This window comes from Eubalaena glacialis, chromosome 7 (genome assembly GCF_028564815.1).
Source record: "Eubalaena glacialis isolate mEubGla1 chromosome 7, mEubGla1.1.hap2.+ XY, whole genome shotgun sequence".
In the NCBI taxonomy this organism is placed as follows: Eukaryota; Metazoa; Chordata; class Mammalia; order Artiodactyla; family Balaenidae; genus Eubalaena; species Eubalaena glacialis.
In genome coordinates, this window is record NC_083722.1 from 26,008,905 (window position 1) to 26,030,597 (window position 21,693).

At 40.0% G+C, this 21,693-nt stretch overlaps 1 protein-coding gene across 8 annotated transcripts in view; it reads left to right on the forward strand.

Moving 5' to 3' along the window:
• PKHD1 (PKHD1 ciliary IPT domain containing fibrocystin/polyductin) overlaps positions 1 to 21,693 on the forward strand; it is a 446,865-nt gene that overhangs the window by 242,166 nt on the left and 183,006 nt on the right. For 7 of the 8 annotated variants that reach the window (XM_061196096.1, XM_061196099.1, XM_061196101.1 and 4 more), the window contains one exon: positions 4,970 to 5,098. The exons of the other annotated variant lie outside the window; for it this stretch is intronic. In XM_061196096.1, coding sequence (XP_061052079.1) covers positions 4,970 to 5,098 — 129 coding nt within the window. The remainder of the gene's footprint in view (positions 1 to 4,969; positions 5,099 to 21,693) is intronic. 8 annotated transcript variants of the gene reach the window in all.

The window sequence follows — 21,693 nt, forward strand, 5'->3', positions numbered from 1 at the left end:
GTTGTAGAATTTTAATAAGGGAAGGAACCTCACAAGCTGTCCTATCCAATTGCCTCATTTTACAAATGAAGGCATGGAAGCCTAATCATTAAATAGTTTACTTAGTCACATCAGTAATCAGTGGTTGAGGCTGGATGAGAACTCAGGTTTCCAACTCAGTCCAGTGTTCTTTCTGTTATACCATGTAAACCCTAATGTATTCAAATTACCTTTTTGGCATATATTAACTTATGAGTTAGATTAAAATTAATTATATATATATAGCCAATTTTCCTATCTTATACAGGTTGGGACAGAAAACTCCTAAGACCCAGGGAGTTACAGAACTAGTACATTACCATTTGTTATATTCAAATATTTATTATTAATATGGTTCTAAGACATTGCTTGATTTCTATCGTGTGGGGTGTAAGTGCTAATGTCAAAATTTAAATATGGCATGCATTTTGTTTAATGGAGAGCTCTATGAAAAGCAGTACAATTTTTGCAATATCAAAAATTCTTTGACAAAACAAGAATGGAATAAATAATGGAGTTCCATCTATATGTTGACCCATTCAGAGATTCAATGAATATGTAATGCAGAAAAAACATTTTGGGTTGAGGTGTTCTGCTATAGGGCCTTTTAGCTCACTCAGTTAGTTGAGGGTTTATTCTGTGTACAAGATTGTGCTGGTCATTATGGGGACCTGGTAGACAGGATACTCCAGAGGCAGCAGAAATTAGGGTATATATGGGCCAATGTTGGAAAGAAGCAGAGGAGATGGTGCTGATGAAAGTTGTTGTATGGGTGCTTAGTGGGTTTGGGGTAAGGATGTATGCTAATTTGGGTCAAGATGGTACCCAGGTTTCTGAAGACCCCAGTGCAGGTTTTTCATGCTCCTCCAACACTGTGGCTCCATTGATTTCCTCTTGGTGTCCATGATGCATTATAAAAGATGGGAGAGAGGAGGAGGGTGAAGCAACCCACCCTGGGGGAACACAAAAAATATTTCAGAAGAGCCTTTACCTCAACCATGTTGTCTTTTCAGTGGGGGCTAGTTGCAAATATTGTTGACAGTCATATAAAAATATTCAGATGATCAGATACTCTCTTTGTAAATTTGCCATCCCTTTCCCCACAGATCGAGTTTATTTCCTTTTCTCTGGTCTCTGGATCTGTCAGCCTTTCTCCTGTTTAAACTCATCCCATCCCTTCTAACATCTTCTGAACTTTGTTTTATCAGCAAATGACTCTTTGTCACCTCTCAGTTAAAAAAATCAGATCAAAACAAAATTCATAGACCCTAAATCCTCCTGTAGTTTATATCACTCCTGCAAACTTCTCAAATTACTAGCTCCTCTTGATGTGGAGCCATAGAATGCTGGGGTAGATGAAGGATTAAAGTGGAGACGGCAATACTTGGCTCACGTACCACGTTAGAGACCATCTCAAATGGTGGCTGTTGTTGACTGACAAATTTGAGAGGAAAGCAGGGTGAGGGCTCATCACAAAGGTTGGTCCTGACCAAAATTCATGGACTCCAGTTTCAAGATAAGTCTAGCTTATTTAACGATTGGGAAGACAGATCAAAGGCTGAGGATCTCAAATCTTAAAGCTGTTCATTCCTTAATGAGCTTTCTGCAGGATCAGACCCAGCGTCTTCCCTTCCTTACTTCCAGTGCATTCCTCAGTCCACTGTAATCCAAGTGGTTGCCACCTCCATCACTCCACTGGGACCCTCTTCATCTTGATCACTATGCTCTAGTTGTCACATTCAATAGCCACTTCTTATTCCCTCTCTTATTGGAACTTTGCTATTAACAAGATCACTTCTACTCTCTGTACATTCTCTATTTCTTAGTCTTCCAAGACATTCCTCTCTTCTGGTTCTCCATGTATGCCTCTGATAGCTTCAACTCTTTAGGCTTCTTTTCTTCCCCTCTTCTTTCTATATTAAAAATAGTCATCTAGAAGCTTGATTTTAACTGTATAGACATCTCATAATTCTGCAGGAGACTAAACATGTCCTTGTCCATTAAGGGTTCTTATTTTAAGGCAGGATGGTATAGAATGATCAAATTCATTCATCATAACGTTGCTTAGAATAGCTACCTTAAGATTTAGTTTGTTCAATTAAAGGCAGTTTCAACCTTCCCATAAATGAGAGTGAAGATGACAAAAGTGAAGACTGTTTGTTTCCAACATCTGTGATACAAAATTGAAGCAATGAAGGGTTTTTGGAGCTTGGAGTAGGGTTTTAAAGAAACTGGTCATTTCCTGTTTGAAATATCACTGGAAGTAAGAACATCTTTTTCTGGACCTTCTGGTGTTAGTGGCCACCTCAACAAATACCCCCACCCTATCCCCACCTGGGTATTTAGGGTATAGCACTGAAAAGGAGACAAAACTGGGAGGAAACTTAGAAAGACATTATTGGTGTTTATAAACTATTTATATTTTTTATTTTATTTTAATTGAATTATAGTTTATTTACCATGTTGTGTTAGTTTCTGGTATACAGCAAAGTGATTCAGTTATACATATATATATATATATTCTTTTTATATTCATATATATATTCTTTTTCATATTCTTTCCCACTATGGTTTATTATGGGATATTGAATAAATATAAAATATTTCTAAAACCTCTTTCTGAGTAGGGTTTGTTGCAAAACGTTGCCTGGCTTCCATGGTGTGGGGTATATTTTGTGTTAATTAAATTGTCTAGGATTTCTTTTTTTTTTTTAAACATCTTTATTGGCGTATAATTGCTTTACAATGGTGTGTTAGTTTCTGCTTTATAACAAAGTGAATCAGTTATACATATACATATGTCCCCATATCTCTTCCCTCTTTTGTCTCCCTCCCTCCCACCCTCCTTATCCCTAGGATTTCTACTTGACCACAATCCATGTACTTTTAAGTTATCCTGGGGCCCTAATTAGGCCACGACCACTGGAGAGTTGGGTTCAGGTAGACAAAATAGTCAGGTGTTCCCCGTGGTTCTGACCTTAGGCATTTTGTCTTTCCACACTGTAGTCCCCTGGAGCTCTCACAACCATCCTCAGATTTTCAAATACGGCCTCTGGGGTGATAATGCCAAAATCCATCTCTCGGACTTAGAGCTCTTTCCCATCCTTCAGATTCACAGCCATCCCCTGCTTGCTGTGTATCTCCACCTGGAGGCTTCAAAGACACCCCAAACTCTAAATGGCCCAAACTGAATTCATCGATGTCTGTCCTAATGGGCATCTCCACCTGACACCACACCTGCTGGAAACCCAGGGCTTACCCTTGGCTCCTCCATCTTTGTTACCCTTCCCACTCTGACCTCTGGTTATTCCTCTAGCCCTATCACTTGCCTCTTTCCAGCTCTGTGACTCAGCAACACCAAACTGCTTATAGTTCTTCCACGTGATCTCTCATTTCTTGCCATCGCACATGCTCACCCCTCTGGAGTGCAGACTCTCACCACACACCCTCGCCCCCTTCACCTGGGTGGGTCCCAAGCCTTTACAGTGCAGCTCAGATCTCAGGTGCTTCTCTCCAGGAAGCCTCCCCTGGCAAGGTCTCACTCCCTCCCTTGGTCAGGTACTCCCTTTAGCGTTCTATCCCCCCAGTGTCTACTTACATACTTACACAATGCCAGTTGCTCCTTGGGAGCAAGCATGACATTTTATTTCTTTTTGCATCACTGTTTTGTAGGACCGTTCTGATGGACAGGGCACTCATTATTTATGCTTGTGAAATTAGCAAGTAATAGATGAGATTCCCTCCCTCATCATGTGAGTTCTTGAATCTCCTAGGAAATCTCCCTAGGTGGAAAAGAAAATATTTTTCATAGAACAAATATATTTGCCCTAAAAGAACCTAATGTCATTTATGGTTTAACTTGAACTTCTTAAGTGAATGCTGAATAAAAGAAGATCTGTACTGGAAGAAGAGAGTTTGGTCATCTGTGAATCTTTTCATCCTCCTCTTTGGAGACAATCTCTCTGCCCTTCTGACTCTGTACCAGGGATCATGTTCCAGAAAAGAATGTGTGGGTACATTTCACATTGGCGTGGTATGGTCCCCACTGGAAATTATTAGATTTCTGCTTCAGAGGCCAGTGGGATGGTTGAAAAGAAGATGCCACTTGATCATCAGTGGCAGAATCAATAAAAACCAGTTGTTAACTTATGAACTATATGTAAATTATTGCAGTGAGAGGTGTTCAGATGATTGCCCTGCCTTTAATATGCATTAAGAGCTGTGAGAAAATCATACCCTTTGACTTAGTGATTCCATTGCTAAGATTCTATTTTAAGAAGAAATCATGATTATTGGCAGATTTGCACAGAGATATTTAACACTGCATTCTCTATAATTTGAAAAGAGAGTGGACAAAGCCTAAATGCCAAACATTAGGGATTAAGTAAATTGTGGGCTTTTCATGTGATAGAACATTATGTAACCATTAAAATCATGTTTACAAGGAGTTTTAATGACATTACAAAATGCATATGAAAAACTACCAAGTAAAATAAGAACTGAATATAAAATTGCATGTTATAGGATCTAAATTATGTAAAAATGCTGAGAAATTCTGGAAGGAAATACAAATAAAAGGTTAATGGCAGTTATCTCTAGGTGGTGAGATAGCAGACAATTATTATTTTTCTTTTTCTTTCTATATTTGCATTTTCCAAATGTTTCGTGATAAACATATGTTGTAGTATTTATAGTAAAGGCAAAACACAAAAGTTTAATAACAAAAGTAGAATATATTTTCCCTAGAAGTGGAGGTAATCTTCTAAGGATTGAATAATTACCTGCTTTATGCCTGATAAATGTTTTTATGGAACCTTATAAAATATCTAAAGGCAGCTTCTTTGGGAAGTGAAAATGTCACCAGGATCCTAATATAAGGATAGAATTTGTAAGTTATCATAGTGAATCAGATTTTCATAGTTACCCTTGCTATCTTCCTTTTGTTTTCTAGCTTCTTCCTCTGCACCTGAGTCAGTTTTGAAATGGTCCCTCCCCGAAGCATGGGAAGGCATGGAGGAGGGCTGGGGAGGACACAGCGGTACCATTCCAGGCCCTGGGGATGACGTCCTGATTTTACCCAGTGAGTGAAACAATCTATGGGGTAAATAATCACAGACAGACTGAACTGGGCCAATCTAATTGGGGATTATCTGTCATTTAAATATATTGAACAACACAGTAAAGAATGTGGAAATAAATAGGCAATTATGTCTACCACTTTCTCTTTTGGGTTATTACAGGAGAGGAATTTCATAATCCAGTAAAAACCAGAAAAAATAGTTCAGCATACCTTCATTAAAGGTGGGATAAATAGTCTCCATGCCAAAAGGAGTTAGACTAATCCACTAACTGGATAATTTTTCTAACATGTCAGAGAACAGATTTACAGAAAATTTTAGTATCCTTACGTTTGAAAGACACAGGGTATATGGAAAGAAGCAATTTTCAAATGCCTCCTATCTTTTGCCTTTGTGAATCTTTTAAATATAGGACTGAGAAGAATGACAAGGTCTTCTGTTGCCATGATTTTTCAAAGATGATGGATAAGGAACAGATAAATCAAATAGAAAAATAAAATACTATCAATCTATCAGCTACCTAATCTATCACCTATCTATCCATCCATCCATCTACCTAGAACTCTCTTTTTGTTTACATAAGAAGGGAAAGATGATTCCTCAGAGGTACAGAAATACACACCATACTTATAAAATTCTTCTTTCTTAGGAGAGAATTCTTGAAACTACTAGAAAATTTCCCTAACCCGAGAAGAAAATGTTTTTCTTACAACAGATATATTTCTTAAGACCTATTTCCATTTATGGTTTACTTTGAACTTCTTAAAGTAATAGTGAATAAAAGAAGATCAGTACTGGAAAAAGAATATTTGGTCATCTGTGAAATAATAATAATGCTAATATCAAACATTTGTTGACAACTAACAATATTTGGGAATTGTTCTCCATATATTAACTAGTTTAATCCTCACAATAACTCTGCAATACAGGTAATATTATCATTCCCATTTTTACTGACAGAGAAACAGCGGTCCAAGGCAGTTAAGTTGCTTGCCCAGGGTCACACAGTTTGCAATTCAGCACAACCAGGATTTTGAACCGGACGATCTGACTCCAAGTCCTTATTCTTAACCAGTCAAGTACATTTCCTTTCTAAAAGGACTAAGGGTAAATGAAAAGAGTGGTGGTGTTGTTTGCTTTATTTACGATAGGAAATGAAGGAAGAAAGGTTAAAACGTACTGACCACCTTCTGGGCATTGGTGGAGTGCACATGTAACTGCACAGAGAGGTGAGGACAGAGGGAGCGGGCTGACTGATACAAACTTAAACTGTTATTATCATCCCACCCCCCTATCATCCACCTCTCTCCATGGAGGATGGAACTTTTTGAATGAACAAGCTCATGAGTCATTCCTATACGGAAAGGAAAAATCTGTTCTGCCTCAGCCTTCTTTTTGATGAATGTAGCCAGTGGATTGGCCCTGGGCTATGGTTTTTCCCACTAAGCAAGCTGTTTCCCCCACCGCATGCAGGAAGCAAGAGAAGCTTTTGAAGGTTGCCAAGCTTTTCGTATCCTTGGGACCTTTATGCTGAGCGAGGAGCAATCTTAGTGATCTTGCTTGGCACTGCATTGACTGTATCCACTGTGTGTCCTGGTTGCTGGGGCCCCTGGCATTCTCCATCATCCTTCATTCCTTTGTTCATGGTCAGCTTGTAAGATGGACCCGAGTTCTCCGTGAAGCTGCTCTTAAAGAGCACAGATCAGTGCTCTGGAAAAAGGCGGCGGGGGGGTGGGCGGGCACAGATACTGGATGTCTGAAGTATCTCCCAATTGGTCCTTCAGTATTATTGTAAAGATCAGAGAAGTTAAGATTTTTAAAATCTGCAATTATTGTTCATTATTTAGTTTTCAGTTGGAAAAATAAGGGAATGAAAACAGATTTGTAATATATAATAAATGAAGTCCTTACTTCTTTCTGCCTCTCTCCTCGAAGAAGCCCTAATTCCAGAAAATTATCTTATAGTGGCCAGTGTTTTAATCTGTTCTGTTTAGTTTGGGGTCTTTTGTAGGCGCTGTACTAGCTTACTCTTCTGTTTTGATTTTTTTGGCAAACCCTGATATTTTGACCTCTGACGGACCTTGGGATTGAATTCACCTCATCTTTCTACTTGTGGTTTTACCTTCTTGACCCTTCTGGCTGTTCTGGTTTCTTTCACTCCCTGCCTCCTCTGAAACAAGTCAGTTTGTTCACCCAAGTCTGGCACAAAAGAGACACCGAGTATTGCTTGAATGAAGCGCATGTTCTCCATGCTGCCATCCAAAATTTCATACCAGAACTGAATCTTTGGATTTCACAGGATCAACCCAGTACAACTATAAGATTTTACAGTTCTGTGGAAAGTAATGCCTTCTCCTTTGAACAGAGTCCTAAGAATTAAGATGTTCCTGATGATGACGATGATGGTAACAGCAACTGTAATTTTAGTGCTGGGTGTCTGCCATGCACTGCGCTAAGTGTTCTACATGGGTCATCTCGATCATTCCTCACAACTACTTTGATTTGGATCCTGCTGTTATCTTCCTTTTTATAGCTGAGGAATTTGGGACATATAGAGGTTAAGTAACTTGCCCAAGTTTCTCCCAGCTAATAAGTAAAAAAGCTGGCCCAGGAAAGCAGACAGTTTGATTCCAGAGCCCTAACTCTTTACCATATATATATTTTTTAAAAGTCACCATTCCTACTTGCTCTGATTCACTCAAATCAGACTCCATATTATACTGAATTTATACTTCTCAACTTCCTGTTCCCATTGTTCCCTTCACTTGGAATTAAAAAAAAAATTTATTGACTACCTAGCATATGTCAGATACTCTACGTGAGGAATTCAATCTTGCTACATTCTCGTTAGGTACATACATGTGGAGAAATTGGAGAAACTTCCCAAAGAGGTATCTGATGCCATGAGCCGTTGGTAGAAGTATCTGCTTTGCATCTGGTAGCAAATATAGTTTTAATTCAAGTTAACATTCCTTTCCAATTCAGTTTAACCAACAATAACTGAACACTCACCACACCAGGTGCTCTGATCTGGGGCTCCAGAGGCAAGTCGGATACAGCCGTGATCTCAAACAGCTAGTAACTTAGCTGGGTTGATAAAACACATACTAATACTTAATAATACAACAAATAGCTGTAATAAACACCAGAAGTGTTTAGAATCAAAGTGTCTCAGGCAAGATGAAGAGAGATGACTTCACAGAGGAAGGGGCATTTGAAGAGGACCTTGATAGATGGGATAAGAAACTGAAGGTCAGTTACGAGACACAAGGGTGTACTGGGGAGGGAGCGATGTTTTAGGAGATACAGGATGGGCTGTTGACTAGGGCAAAGCTGTGTTCACATTCGGATTCTGACATTTACCAACTGTGTGGCGTTAGACACGTTTTAAACGTTTCCGACCTTCATCTATAACATGAGGGTTAAAATTAATATATCATCATGTTGAGGGGATTAAGTGAGATAACATCAGCACACATGACCGCCACGTGGAGTGTTGGCAATAATGGAATTATAGATGAACGCTGTGATTCTTAATGTGTCAGGTGCTCTTTTCCTTCGTTTTTCCATCTGCCTGCCCCTCTTGGCCTCTGGTATTAGCAACACTTTGTATTTGCTTTCCAATGGCTTATTATTTAATTTTCACACCAACCTTGGGAGCTAAATAGGTAATAACTATTATTACAGTAAAAACCCATTTTTACGTAATACGATTTTAATGGAACTGCTGATGTTACAAAATGAAAGTGACTGGTAAAGAAGATTTAAGTGATACTTTTGAACCTCTAATATAATTTTATGATGTTTTGTGTATTTTAATTCATTAATAAAGGAAATGCGTAGAACATTCCCATCATTATTCAAATAGAATAGCATAATTTTTCAATAAAATTCTTAGGGTAAATTGCCTATTTCCATTTTCTGGGAAATCAATTTTATGGAATGACCTCGGACCCATCCTATTCCATAAAAATAGGACTTTACTGTACTAATAAAAGATATCACTATTTTAAGTATGGTACCATTTTCCTTTGAGGCATTCTGTCTTTATAGACATTGGATTTTGAAAGCTGTAAATTCTTCTTGGTGGTATTATATGGAGTGAGCTGAAGTCATCATGGAGAATTTGCTTTTGTAGTTTAGTTTATGATAACTTTGCTTCCCACAAACAAGTATATCTGATTGTCTTTGCCTCCTAAATACTGGGAGAATTGGTCTAAATGCATTCAAGACATCTTGCAAAGTGGGAACAAGTTCTATCTAATAAATCATGCAAATTGCAAACCCTCACAAATGATCCTGCTAACTTGTACTCCAGGTTTTGTCCTGAACTGACCTGCGAGGATTTGATGCTTCCAGTTCTTTCTCTGAAGGAGTTTCAGCCATGACAGGATGACACCCTTTTCACACAGAGCAGCTTTAATGAAAGGAAAATGTGTTATAATTCCAAGTGGCAGGATTCTGTTTTGAAGGGTACAGATATGATATCATATAGCCTCCAGCATGGTTTTATTTTTGCGTGTATGTGTGGTAGAATTTACTGTGTTCCATTTTCCCATATTACTTTGAACCGTCCTTATTTGAAGAGATGAATGGAGAAGTACTGGTTTTCTTTCATAATAGTTCTTCTGTTTGTTCTGATTTTCAGTACTCGGGTACTTTAAATGGCAGTGAGGCTCATCAAAGTCCTGGGATGTTCAAAGTCGACAATGTTTAACATATTTCCTTGTTAAATCGCAAGACGTTGAGGTTGGAGATATGAGTTAAGATGACCATAAATCAGGAAATAATTTTTCTGGGGGAGGAATTTCTACAGAATGCTGTGAGTAGAGCATTACTAGCTTAATATACGTTTTTCTTACCCGAGATTATAACTGATATAGGGTAAGATACAGGTAACACAGAGATTTGGGTCTGCAACGTCAGTTAGAAACCAAATACCATAAATATCAGTGTTGTCTCTTGAATAGTTTCAAAATTCTGGTCTTGTCCCATTTGGATGGGACAGAAAGTCACACAAGCCGGTCACCCCCATTTATTCTGGATTACTAGCAAGTGGGAAGGGGAAGTTCATTTAAACTTGAGTTACTGGGGTCCTTTGTAGGATGCATGGCATTAGCATGGTGCCTGCAGGAGTGTGTGTATTCTGGAAATCTATCACTATTTAACAAACCACCTAGAAACTTCATAGCTTAAAACGTACATTTTATTTTGTTCACAATTTTGTGAGGAAGGGCTAGGCTGGGGTATTCTTGCTGGGGTCTTTCATGCATTGCCGTCGATGGTGGCTGGGCTCATCTAAAGGCCCAGCGTGGTTGGGTGGTCCAAGAGAGTTCACTCATGCAGCTGGCGGTTGACACTGGTTATTGGCTGGGAGTTCAGTCAGGCCAGTCAGCTAAGAGGCCTCGGTTCCTCTCCACAGGGGTTTCTCTGTGGGGCTTCTTGGGCTTTCTAACAGTGTTGCAGCTGGATTCCAAGAAGGAACATCCTGGAAAAGAGGAGTTCCCCGAGAGTGAACAGTCCAAGAGACCTGGGTGAAAGCTGCATGCCTTCCAAGCCAGCCTTAGCAGACTCAGAATATCATGACCATCACATTCTCTTAGTCAAGCAGGGCACTAAAGCCAACCCAGATACAAAGGAGGAGAATTAGGCTCTACTTTCATTGGGAGGAAGAGCAAAGAACTTGCAGCTGTCTTTAATCTACCACTGTGTATGCGTTTATGTGTGTAGTGTGTGTGCATGTATGTAATTAAGAGCAGATGTACCTGACTTAATTCAAAAGGTTTGAGAGTTTTAGGGTCTGGTCAATTTGTGCTGTCTTCCCTCTCTGGGCAGACATTATTTAGATTCTGTTGGCTTACGTGAGTCAGAAATTGAAGCACACCAGGAGACAGACTGGTCAAAGGATTTTAGTTTCTTTATTCTCTACTACCTACCATGCCAGGTGTTATGGTATTGCCTCTTCACTGCCTGAAAGTGGGATTCTTCAACCCTTGAACATAATTGGGGCCATGATCTGGGATTTCTCACCCTGAGATGGGCAATGGATGACAGTGTTTGGGCCACAGCCTGTGTCCAAATCTCTATTTGGGTGACCAGAAGCCTCTTCTTGGGAGAGAGAGGAGTGCTTTGGGGTGAGGGGAGAAGTGGAGCACGAATACGGTGAGCATTTTGATTCCTTCAGGGCAGAAATGAAAAGTCTGCAAGAATAACAGTCAACAATTCTTTTACCTTATTTAGAGCATGAATGGGAAAGCTATTCTTTAAGATTATATAAGGGAAGAACAAACAAATATGATTTCAAGAGGTACTCGACACAGAAATTTTAATCAGCATTATTAGCAAATAAAAATAAACAAATAAAAAGAAAATCTGAAAACAGAGATCAAAGGACCTTTAGATACTGTATAAACCTCCTTCTTTTAGGCAGTTTCTTAGAGGTGAGCACAGACCTCCGGGAACCTTGCTTCATGGTAAAGGGTGTTGAGGCCATGTCCTTCCCACGGGAAGGAGACATCAGGATCCCAAGCTCCCTGGAGCAAGTATTTCCACAGGCCTCCCCAAACAGTTCTGAAATGTTTAACTTAAACTGACTTTTTATATATCCAATATTTAAGAATGTACCATAGAAGCTTACTATTTAAGGCAATCTAAGTGCAAAATCCTTTGCAATATGGACTCCTTTGATGAAATGAATGATTGTCGAACAATTTATTTGTTTTATTTGTGGTGTTTTTCCATGAATTTAATTGTATTAAGTAAACATTAATATATATGTAAAATATGGATACATAGAATTGTTGAGCTGGTAGGGAACTTAGTGACACTCAACTCAAATGAGCTAAGGTAATGCAAGTGTTTTCTAAATTGTAGAATCCTATGAAACACATTATTATCATTGCCCAAACATATATGACATTTGGTATCAAGGATAAGAGTGGGATTTCAGTCTCCTTGTTTTCAACCCAAGTGTTGCAGATTGCCTTCTAAAATTTATAAGAAGAAGTAGTGTTGCTTTATTTGTTATATTTTAGATGATTTGTGTCCTTAAAATAGGTTTACATCTGAGAGACACACTTGGAAGCTAGGGAGTTCCTTTTAGTTGCAATGACTGTGATTCAAACGGGTTTTTACAAATGAATAGCAGTAATGCCATAACTACCAAGCAAGACCTGTGATAGGGTGTCCTTGCCAGGGGTAGACAACCAGGAGTTGAATTTGTTTTTAAAGTATTTTTACAACTGTATATGTTTTCCCCACAAAAATTAAATTTCAGTTAAAATCACAGCAGAGATTTTTATTTCCTGCAAGTGACAAAAGGAACACAATAAAAAAATATTAAAATAAATTGATATCCTTTCTCTAATCTCAGTTTGTCAATCTCTGCTTGACTCAGTCATGGCGCTTGTTTCTGGGCTAATTAGAACTTACTTAGAATCTTCTCTTGGAACCCAAGACATGAAGACCCTGACACTCTTCATGGCTTGCTAACTTGCTGGAACTAATTGGAGTTTTAGTCTAACTGAGCGGATTTTCAAACCCTTTTCTGTCCTTACTCACCTGAGAAACACACTCATTGTCATAGTCCATTAGTACTAGGATCATAGCAATTTTCTAGGAGGGCACATACTTCCCCAGGGTTTGCAGATCATAATTTGGGTGGGGGGATATTGGAGTGTGAAGTGTGTAGGAGACCTAGGATTTATTTTTGGCACTTACCGCACCTAGAGAATCACTACTTTTATAACTTTACAAACTCCTAACTCCAGTCTCCCAGAAGTGTGACCCTTCTGGGAACTTTGGGTTCTAGCCTGAGAGGAACCTAACAGGTATACCTGTAAAACACCTGTGGTGCGTTTCTTCCATTGACTTAGGTGTGATTCCTTTGCTACTATAACAACTTCTTTCTCCATGTGCAGTTTAAAACTAATTTTTAAAGGAATTATGAGTTATTTTCCTTAGGACTTTTAAGAGTACTTTGACAATCACAGTACAAACTATAAGATTCCTAGTAGCAATAAATGCATTGGTGGTTGCTATGGAAAAATACAAGTAAGTGTCATAAACTTGATAAGAAAGGAGAATTGGCAGGACCTGGCATTTTATTAATTGTTAAGGGTAAAGGAGAATGAGGTTGAAAAGATGACTCAGGAGTTTGGGAAGGAAGCCAGTTGGGAATCTGGATTTAGATTTGGTCATCTTCGAAGAGTTGACTAAGGAAGACTTGGAGATTGAACTAGGGTTAGAGCCAGCATGGGAGCCAACAGAGACATGCAAGGAGCGGGTAGGAGACAACATCTTGGAGGAAATTCTAATTTAAATTGCAGGAAGAGAACCCAGAGAAGGAGCAATCGTGAAACCAGGAGGAGAAGTCAGACAACAGAAGGCAAGAAAAGAGTGATACCGAGATGGTGGAGGTGGTTCATAGTAAACGTTCCATGGAGGACCAGGAGGATGGTAGTTTAGAAACTGCCTGAGAAAAAACTGTATACTCTCTGCAGGCTCCTACAAATCAAATGCAAAATCTAATGCTTTTCTTGGCTTATTGTTTAACACATCTGTATCGGATCTTTATAAAAACCCTGGTAGAGATCAATGCCTTCAAGGATCCCCATATTATTTTAAGGTTATATTCCATTTATAGTTATTATAAAATATTTGGCTATGTTCCCTGTGTTATAAAATATATCCTTGTAACTTTTTTTGTACATAATAGTTTGAATCTTTTACTCCCCTATCCCTACATTACCCTTCCCCTCTTCCCTCTCCCCACTGGTAACCATTAGTTTGTTCTCTATATCTATGAGTCTGCTTCTTTTTTTTTAAAATTATATTCACTAGTTTGTTGTATTTTTTAGATTCCACATATAAGTGATATCATATAGTATTTATCTTCCTTTGACTTATTTCACTTAGCATAATGTCTTCTAAGTTCATCCATGTTGCCGCAAATGGCAAAATTTCATTCTTTTTTATGGCTGAATAGTATTCCATTGTGTGTGTGTGTGTGTGTGTGTGTGTGTGTGTGTGTGTGTGTGTGTGTGTGTGTGTATACCACATCCTCTTTATCCATTACTCTGTTGATGGACACTTAGGTTGCTCCATATCTTGGTAATTGTAAATAATGCTGCTATGAACATTGGGGTGCATGTATCTTTTCAAATTAGTGTTTTTGTTTTTTGTTTTTGGATATATACCCAGGAGTGGAATTGCTGGGTCATATGGTAGTTCTATTTTTAGTTTTTTTAGAAACCTCCATACTGTTTTTCACAGCGGCTGCACCAATTTACTTTCCCACCAACAGTGTATGAGGGTTCCCTTTTCTCCACAAGGGAGAAAATTAAAAGAAAGAAAATTTGTTAAAATTTAAAGCAGTTACTCCCTGGTGAGATAGCATCACTTCTAGGGTGGCAGCCTGGTTGTCCCTAGCCACTCTCTTTCTAGAATACTGCCAAATGTTCTAAATAAATAGGTCATATAATAGGCTTAGTCCAACAGAACTGGTCAATTTGTATAGCTCAGTCAGTTTGGGAGACTAGAATAGACTTAGGCTATCTTCTCTAAGATATCATTGTCATTTCCTAAAGGGGTACAATATTACAAAAATATAAATCAACACAATAAATATATTTTTTATAAAAATGTAGATGATTGTATATAATTGTTACAATGAGTTCAATTCTGGAGGTCAGAAGGTCATATTGAAGGTCATATTTTAAACAGCCAGTAGTAGTCCATCAGAGTACATTGGTGAAGTCCTTTCAAATTCAGAATACTGAAAGCAGCATCCAGAGATTTTGATATTTATTTTGGGATGTTGACCTTAGGAGCTAATCTCTTTAAAGTCATTAGTAAATAGAGTGACCAACTACTCTGATTTATACAGAACAGAGGAGTTTCCTGGGACACATGACTTTCAGTGATAAAACCTGGAAAGTTCAAGGCAAACCAGCACGAGTTGGTCACCCTACTAAGAAATCACCTTTCAAGCTCTTACCGACCTCATAGTCTGTGATCTGCACTGCAACAAATTTGCTGAGAATTAATGAAACTTTTCCTTGACGTTAATGCAGAAACCTATATTTTACCTCGTTTTATTCCCCCAAGAAATTTGTCTCATGGAATTAATATCCTTTGAGGAGACACAGGCACTTCTTACAAGAGAAGGGGACCTGAGTGACTGCATATGTATTTTACCCTCCTGGTTGGGGCCGGGGAAGTTTGAGCCAAGTAAGGAACAGCTGCCCATGGGGCCCTTAATCTAGAGCAGGGCTTTTTTCACTTGCTCTAATTGAATTACTTCTTTTTCTCTTTACTTTATGGTCTGTTTTCCATGCAGATATTCTCGGAATGTTGAATTAAATAATTCATGATTTCCCAATTATTGGTTTAGGTACAGTTGACATTTCTTGAATTGATTATACTTCTTGAGAGAGCTTTTGGAGTCTCTTCATATGTAGAGCTTTAAAGATAAGAAGTTTGCCCATGAGAGGTACAGCCGGGCCAGCAGGGGCGGGACTAACACAGTGGTTCACTGTTGATCCTTGGGGGTCACCACCCTTTCACACAACCCAGGGGTTCTGAACTTCTTGTGTGCCCTAGGTCCCTTTGGCAGTCTAGTGAAGCCTAGATCCGTTCTCAGAATAATATTTTTAATGCATAAAATAAAATAGGATCATAAAAGAAACCAGTTGTATTGATCCAGCTATCAAAATACTAAAAACCAAATTTGTGATGTAATAATATATATGCTTCTTTATTAGCACATTAAATAACGGTATCTAGTTCTGGTTCTAATTACTATCATAATGTCCATGTTGTTGTTGTTGTAGATATTCTGTGAAAAGTGCTGCCATAAATTCCTTCTCTCCCTGTAAGTGTGTGCTATTCCTCCCCTGGAGAAGTGGGGGCTCACTCCCTTTCCTTTGAATGTGAGTCTGCCTTCCTGACTTGCTTGACCAATAGAATATAGTAGAAGTGATGTTCTGGGACTTTCAGGCCTAGGTCACAAGAACACTTGCATAAGAAGACCATTTTGCCTGGATGTCTTTCTTGCTTTTGGGATGCTCCCTTTTGGGATGCAGCCCTCAGGCTATGGGAACCCCAAATCCTATGGAGGCCCTGTGTTTTTCACACTGGTTGGCAGCCCAGATGAGCTCTAGCTAGTAGCCAACATCAGTTTCCAGCCATGTAAGTGATCTCTCTTGGACATCCAGACCAGAGATGAGCCCAGTAATGGGATCTGGCTGGTAACTCTGTTTTTTCCCCTTTATTTGAAAACACATGAAAAATCTCTTATTTTACCCTTATGTCAATATTTCTCAGAATTTCTTATGTGTATTCAGGAATGCTCCCTTAGATGGCGGATTCCTACATTCAGTTCATTAGGATCCACATGGGCCCTGAGGAGTCCTTGGCCTTCACCCTATCCAAGGGAGTGAAAGTGGTTAAAACTCCTCCTCAAAGTGAGCATTATAAACTAATAAAATTAAGAATTGCTGTAGAGGGACTTCCCTGGTGGTACAGTGGTTAAGAATCCGCCTGCCAATGCAGGGGGCACGGGTTCGAGCCCTGGTCTGGGAAGATCCCACATGCCACGGAGCAACTAAGCCCGTGAGCCACAACTACTGAGCCTGTGCTCTAGAACCCGTGAGCCACAACTACTGAAAGCCTGAGTACCACAACTACTGAAGCCCTCGTGCCTGGGGCCCATGCTCTCAACAAGAGAAGCCACTGCGTTGAGGAGTCTGCGCACTGTAATGAAGAGTAGCCCCCGCTCACCACAACTAGAGAAAGTCCATGCGCAACAACGAAGGTCCAACGCAGCCAAAAATAAATTAAAAAAAAAAAAAAAAGAATTGCTGTAGAAAACATACAGAGAGTTATGAAAGTATATACCTGAGGACCTGGACTGGAATGACATGAATCTAATTAGGTAAACCAAACTGTAAGGCTAAAACAGTCATGTAGATGTTACCTATTACTAACGGTAAGTTTACCCAGAATTTCTCAAATTGTTTCCTATGAAATTAGCTCTTTATAAGCATCCCAGGTAAGAAAGATAACGACGTCAAATGAGTTTGGGAAATTTGGGACTAAACAGAAAAATAATTTCTTTGCTTCTGGTCTTTTCAAAGCCCTTTATATGATAATATGGATTGTGTAATTTCCAGGGGGGATATAGTAGGTGCTGTTTCTCCAGGATGTTTAACCATGTAACCCTTTTATTCACAGAGCAGCTCATGATGCCAGGATTTTAGGGAAACACTCCAAGTACAAAGTACTCTCACACTTAACGTTTGCTACCACTCCATGAGGTTAGGCATCAGTTGTATTAGGTAAGATTAGGTCTTCTGTGAGTAACAAAGACCTGAAAAAGAGAAGTTTCTATCTCTCTTATGTCTGTTCTGTGGTGTCAGGGACTTGGACTCTATTTGCTCCATTATGTGCTGTTTCCATTCCCAAAGTTACTCTGTGGTCCAAGATGTCGGCTGGAGCTCCAGCCATTGCAACCACATTCTAGGCAGCAGGAAGTAGGAAGGATTCCACCTCTAAGTCACACTTGACACCTCTTCTTACATCTTATTGGCCAAAACTTGGCCGAATGGCCATAACTAATGGGAAAGGAGACTGGGAAATGTAATCTTTTGGCTAGGTGACAATGTATTAAGCTAAAAATTGGAGTTCTTGTGACTAAGGGAAAAGAAAAAAGATACTGGGAGACAACTAGTGGTCTCTGCCACAATTATCTCTGATTTTATAACTGAGGAAAATGGGACCCAAAAGGGGTGTCCAAGAAAGAGTTCAGAGATCATGGAGACAGCACAGATTCAAATCTAGGCCTCCAGATTCCTTGAGTGTGTCTAGTTCATTACACTATCCCTATTTAATCATGTGGGAGGGATCAGAATAGAGCCCTTCAAAGGCTATGATCTAAAGGGTCATGGTGATATAAACAGATACACCACTGTAAAGCATATCTGTTTCTTAGAGGTATATCCCCATATTTGGAAATTAATAGCATTTGATAAACAAAAACCTATAGGTGGGATGTGACTGCCTTTTGCTACGGATGTGTTGTTAAGACCAGGATCCTGTTTGTCAGGCTGCTGTGTACTCCTAGGGCCTGCTCTGTGTCTAACGGCTTGTCCTCACTTTCTTGCATTTGTCACATCAGTGATGCTTTGTGAGCCCTGGATCCTGTCTGAAGCCATCCGTTTGCCTCTCTTTATTTACATGATAACATCGCCTGATGGCAAGTTAGTGTCTGGATAGAAAAACATTGCTCTTACCTGGATTGAGCTGGGTTTTTGTCTGGTTTAAGGACAGGCGGATAGCCCCTCTGACTGCATTTCTCGGGCGGCAGTAGTGTGTGGAGGGTTTGCACAGAGGTGGTGAGCTTGCTGCACTGTGCCAGGATCGTCTGGGCTGTGCTCACAGGTGCAAAAGGCGGGCGTCACCCTGCTGTCTTCCAGCACGTGATGAGTACCAACAGAAACTTCGCATCTTTGTGTTCCTATGGTCCATGATAGCTCTGGAACAGAGGAGATGCTCTCTGTGTTTTTGTTAAGTGAATGAATGAACAGTGAACTGGATGGGATGCTGATGAATCCCAGCCCCTCTCTTCCATTCATATTGATGGCATCCTTGCTGGACTTGCAGTGGGTCAGCAGGAATGATTGTTGTTGGCATAGTGAGGCTGGATGCCTTGGGGTGGTTGCTCTAATACCATATTAGTGTTTACTAACTGTAGTAAGAGTCCTCTATATTTGGACTGTGTGTGTGTATGGTACATATCATTCTATGTGTATATCACTTTAGATGTTTTAAAAATTCAGTGACAAAATATAAAATTAGAAATTTGACTTCAGAACCTATTTTATTTTGAGAATAGGTTAACCTTTTTGGAAACCTGAAAAACCTAATTGTCAAAAGCAGCAAGTTTCAATTTTCCAAAGGCCTTGGTCTTGGGTATAGAATATTGTAGAATATTCCAGGGCCTCCCCAAGGCCTTTAGGGTAAATCTCCACGTCATTGATTTGGACCACAGAGTCGTTTGTGATCTGACCTCGTTGCCCAGCTCTTCCCTGTGTGCCCTGCCGACCAGTCGCACACGTCTACTTACTGTTTTCGGACGGAGGCAGCTCTTTCTCCTCTCCGCTCATTTATACTTGCTATTCTGTCTGCCTGGAACTGCCCCACCCCTCCTTCCCAATTCTCCCCACCCCCTTTACCACCCTAACACTCTGCCAGTTGCTACTTTCTGTCTTTGAACACTCAACTTAGTGTCACCTCTTCCAGAAAGTGTCCCCGAATCCCGTTTGATGTAGTTCTCTTTCTTCTGTGTTTCTGCAACACCTTGGGCCTATTTCCATCCTATTTCCTTATTCTATAATTATTATTTACGTTTATGTTGCCTTGAGGACAGAGGCCATATCTTATTCAACTTATCCCAGTGGAAAGCACAAGATTTGGTGTGGAGCCAAGACTCCATAAATGCTAGAGTGAGTAAAGGAGAGTGAGAGGCAGGTACTGCCTAGCCGGTTCCTGCGAAAGTGTTTCTAGGGGTTTTGGAAGCTGCAGGGACAGCTGTCACTGTCACTCTGAGAATCTTTGCACACTAGGGATGGGTGGAGGGTGGTGAGACCCTAAGAGCTTTAGCAACTGACTAGCAGGTGCTGACCTTGCTGGGGAGCCCTGGTGGTCCGCTGCAGAACCCGGCCTGGGAATCGTTCAATGCCAGCATTTATTCAGGTTCCTTGGGCCAGAAACTTATTCTCTGTGAGTTGTGCTTCCCACAGCTAAGAGGATGCTCTGTGCAAGAGAGCACAGGCTCATTCCTTTTGCTAATGGAGTTCTCCGAACTCTTGTGTTCCCAGTGGGTTTCCCTTCTCCCCTGCTGAGCTGGTGGCCTTCGTTCAAGCTCCTCCTCCACACAGCTTGCTCCTTCCTCCTTCCCGCACCTTGCACCTGAGCCTGATGGTCCTCCCGTGGGTCAGCACCTGAGGATCTGCTGGGCCTGGCGTGGCTTGCTGAGCAGGAGCTCGGAGCTCTCTGGGGACTTAACTGCCTCCCCAGCCCTCAGGCCCGCCCTGGCTTAGCACCTGGGCGGTTGACACACCTCCTGTGGTGTTAGCTAGGAGCAGCTTGAGGATCTTCTGCTTGCTGGGAAGTTGTTTCAGAGGTTACCTTTTCTCATTTGCATAGCGTGGATGCACCTGGTTTTGTTTGTTTTCTTTTTTTGGTGAAACTATAAAAGGAAGAGGGTAAACGAGAAGACATCAGCGCCTGCTTAGAGCTATGACACTGGCTACTGCAAAGGGACCCAAGTGCTGCTGTTTGATAACTAGTTCAGGCCTGAATCGTAGTACTAGTGAGGAAATCATTGTAACTGAGGGAATTTTTGGAGTGGTGCGGTATGTCTTTTTGGCTCCGGGTGTGTGTACCTGGTGTGTATTTAATGATATCTTATGAGTCTGAATGAATTAAAAAGGCTTCTCATACTTCTTAAATTATCTCATTCATCAGAGAAGGCTTCCGGCAGAGTAGCCCAGTAGTTCAAGTGGAAAGGGAAGGAAACAGTTAAAGGGTTTTAAACTGCTAAAGAGGGCTTTTCTGTTTTTCTGGGAAGGCAGCAGTTTGCATGGAAATCACAGCTTTTATACATTAAGTATGGTTATGAGTCTCTTCTCTTAAGCTGTGTGAGAAATGTGGACTTTTTTCCCCAAGGGAAAAGGAGAACTAGGACCAAAGGGGCATGTAGCTTCGTGCCAAGGTCTTTCAGGTAACAAAGAAAAGGGAGAGACTGGTTGGTACTTAGAAAATAGAGGATTTTGTTGGTAAATAGTTTTTGCCATAGCATGCTTAATTCAAGCCCCACTCAGAGAGGAAAACTTTAGCCACAATTTTTGGAAACTCTACGATTTTACTCTTTTCTTCTCCCATCCAAATTCCACCATATTTCATCACAGGCAAACCCAAATCACACTGCATAATAAGGACCATTCCAGCACTTCAGTGCCAAGTGCTGGCCTTGCTACAAGGTCCCACATTACTTGAATGATGGTAGTCAGAGAGGCTGGGTTAAAATCAGAAGGCCATAAAATATTATCAGCAAGAAATGATGCAAGAAATAGCAGAAGTATTCAAATTTAATTTTTTGAGCCAAAAAAAAGGAATACATTATGTAAATATAAGGCTACAGAAACATATGACAGATCAAAGAGATTTAGATCCTTCATTTAGTAATAGTAACAGTAATTACAGTATAGTGTTAATAGTAGTGCCACTGGTAATAATATACTCATTTGTTTAATAAGATAATAAAATGAGTTCAGTTTTTTTATGTGCTGGGCATTGTGTTAATATTATTTTATCTCACTGAAGCGTTATAAAGATGCTGTGATGTTGGCACCACATTCTATGCACAAGGAGACCAAGATTGAGAGCAGAAGTTCTTAAACTTTAGCATGCGTGAGATCAACTGAGATGGTTGTAAACTACTAATGATTTGCATTTTGAACCAATTCAGCATGAAAATATGTCCTAAGTATTCATATGGACTTTTAAAAAATTAACAATATATCTTGGAGATAAC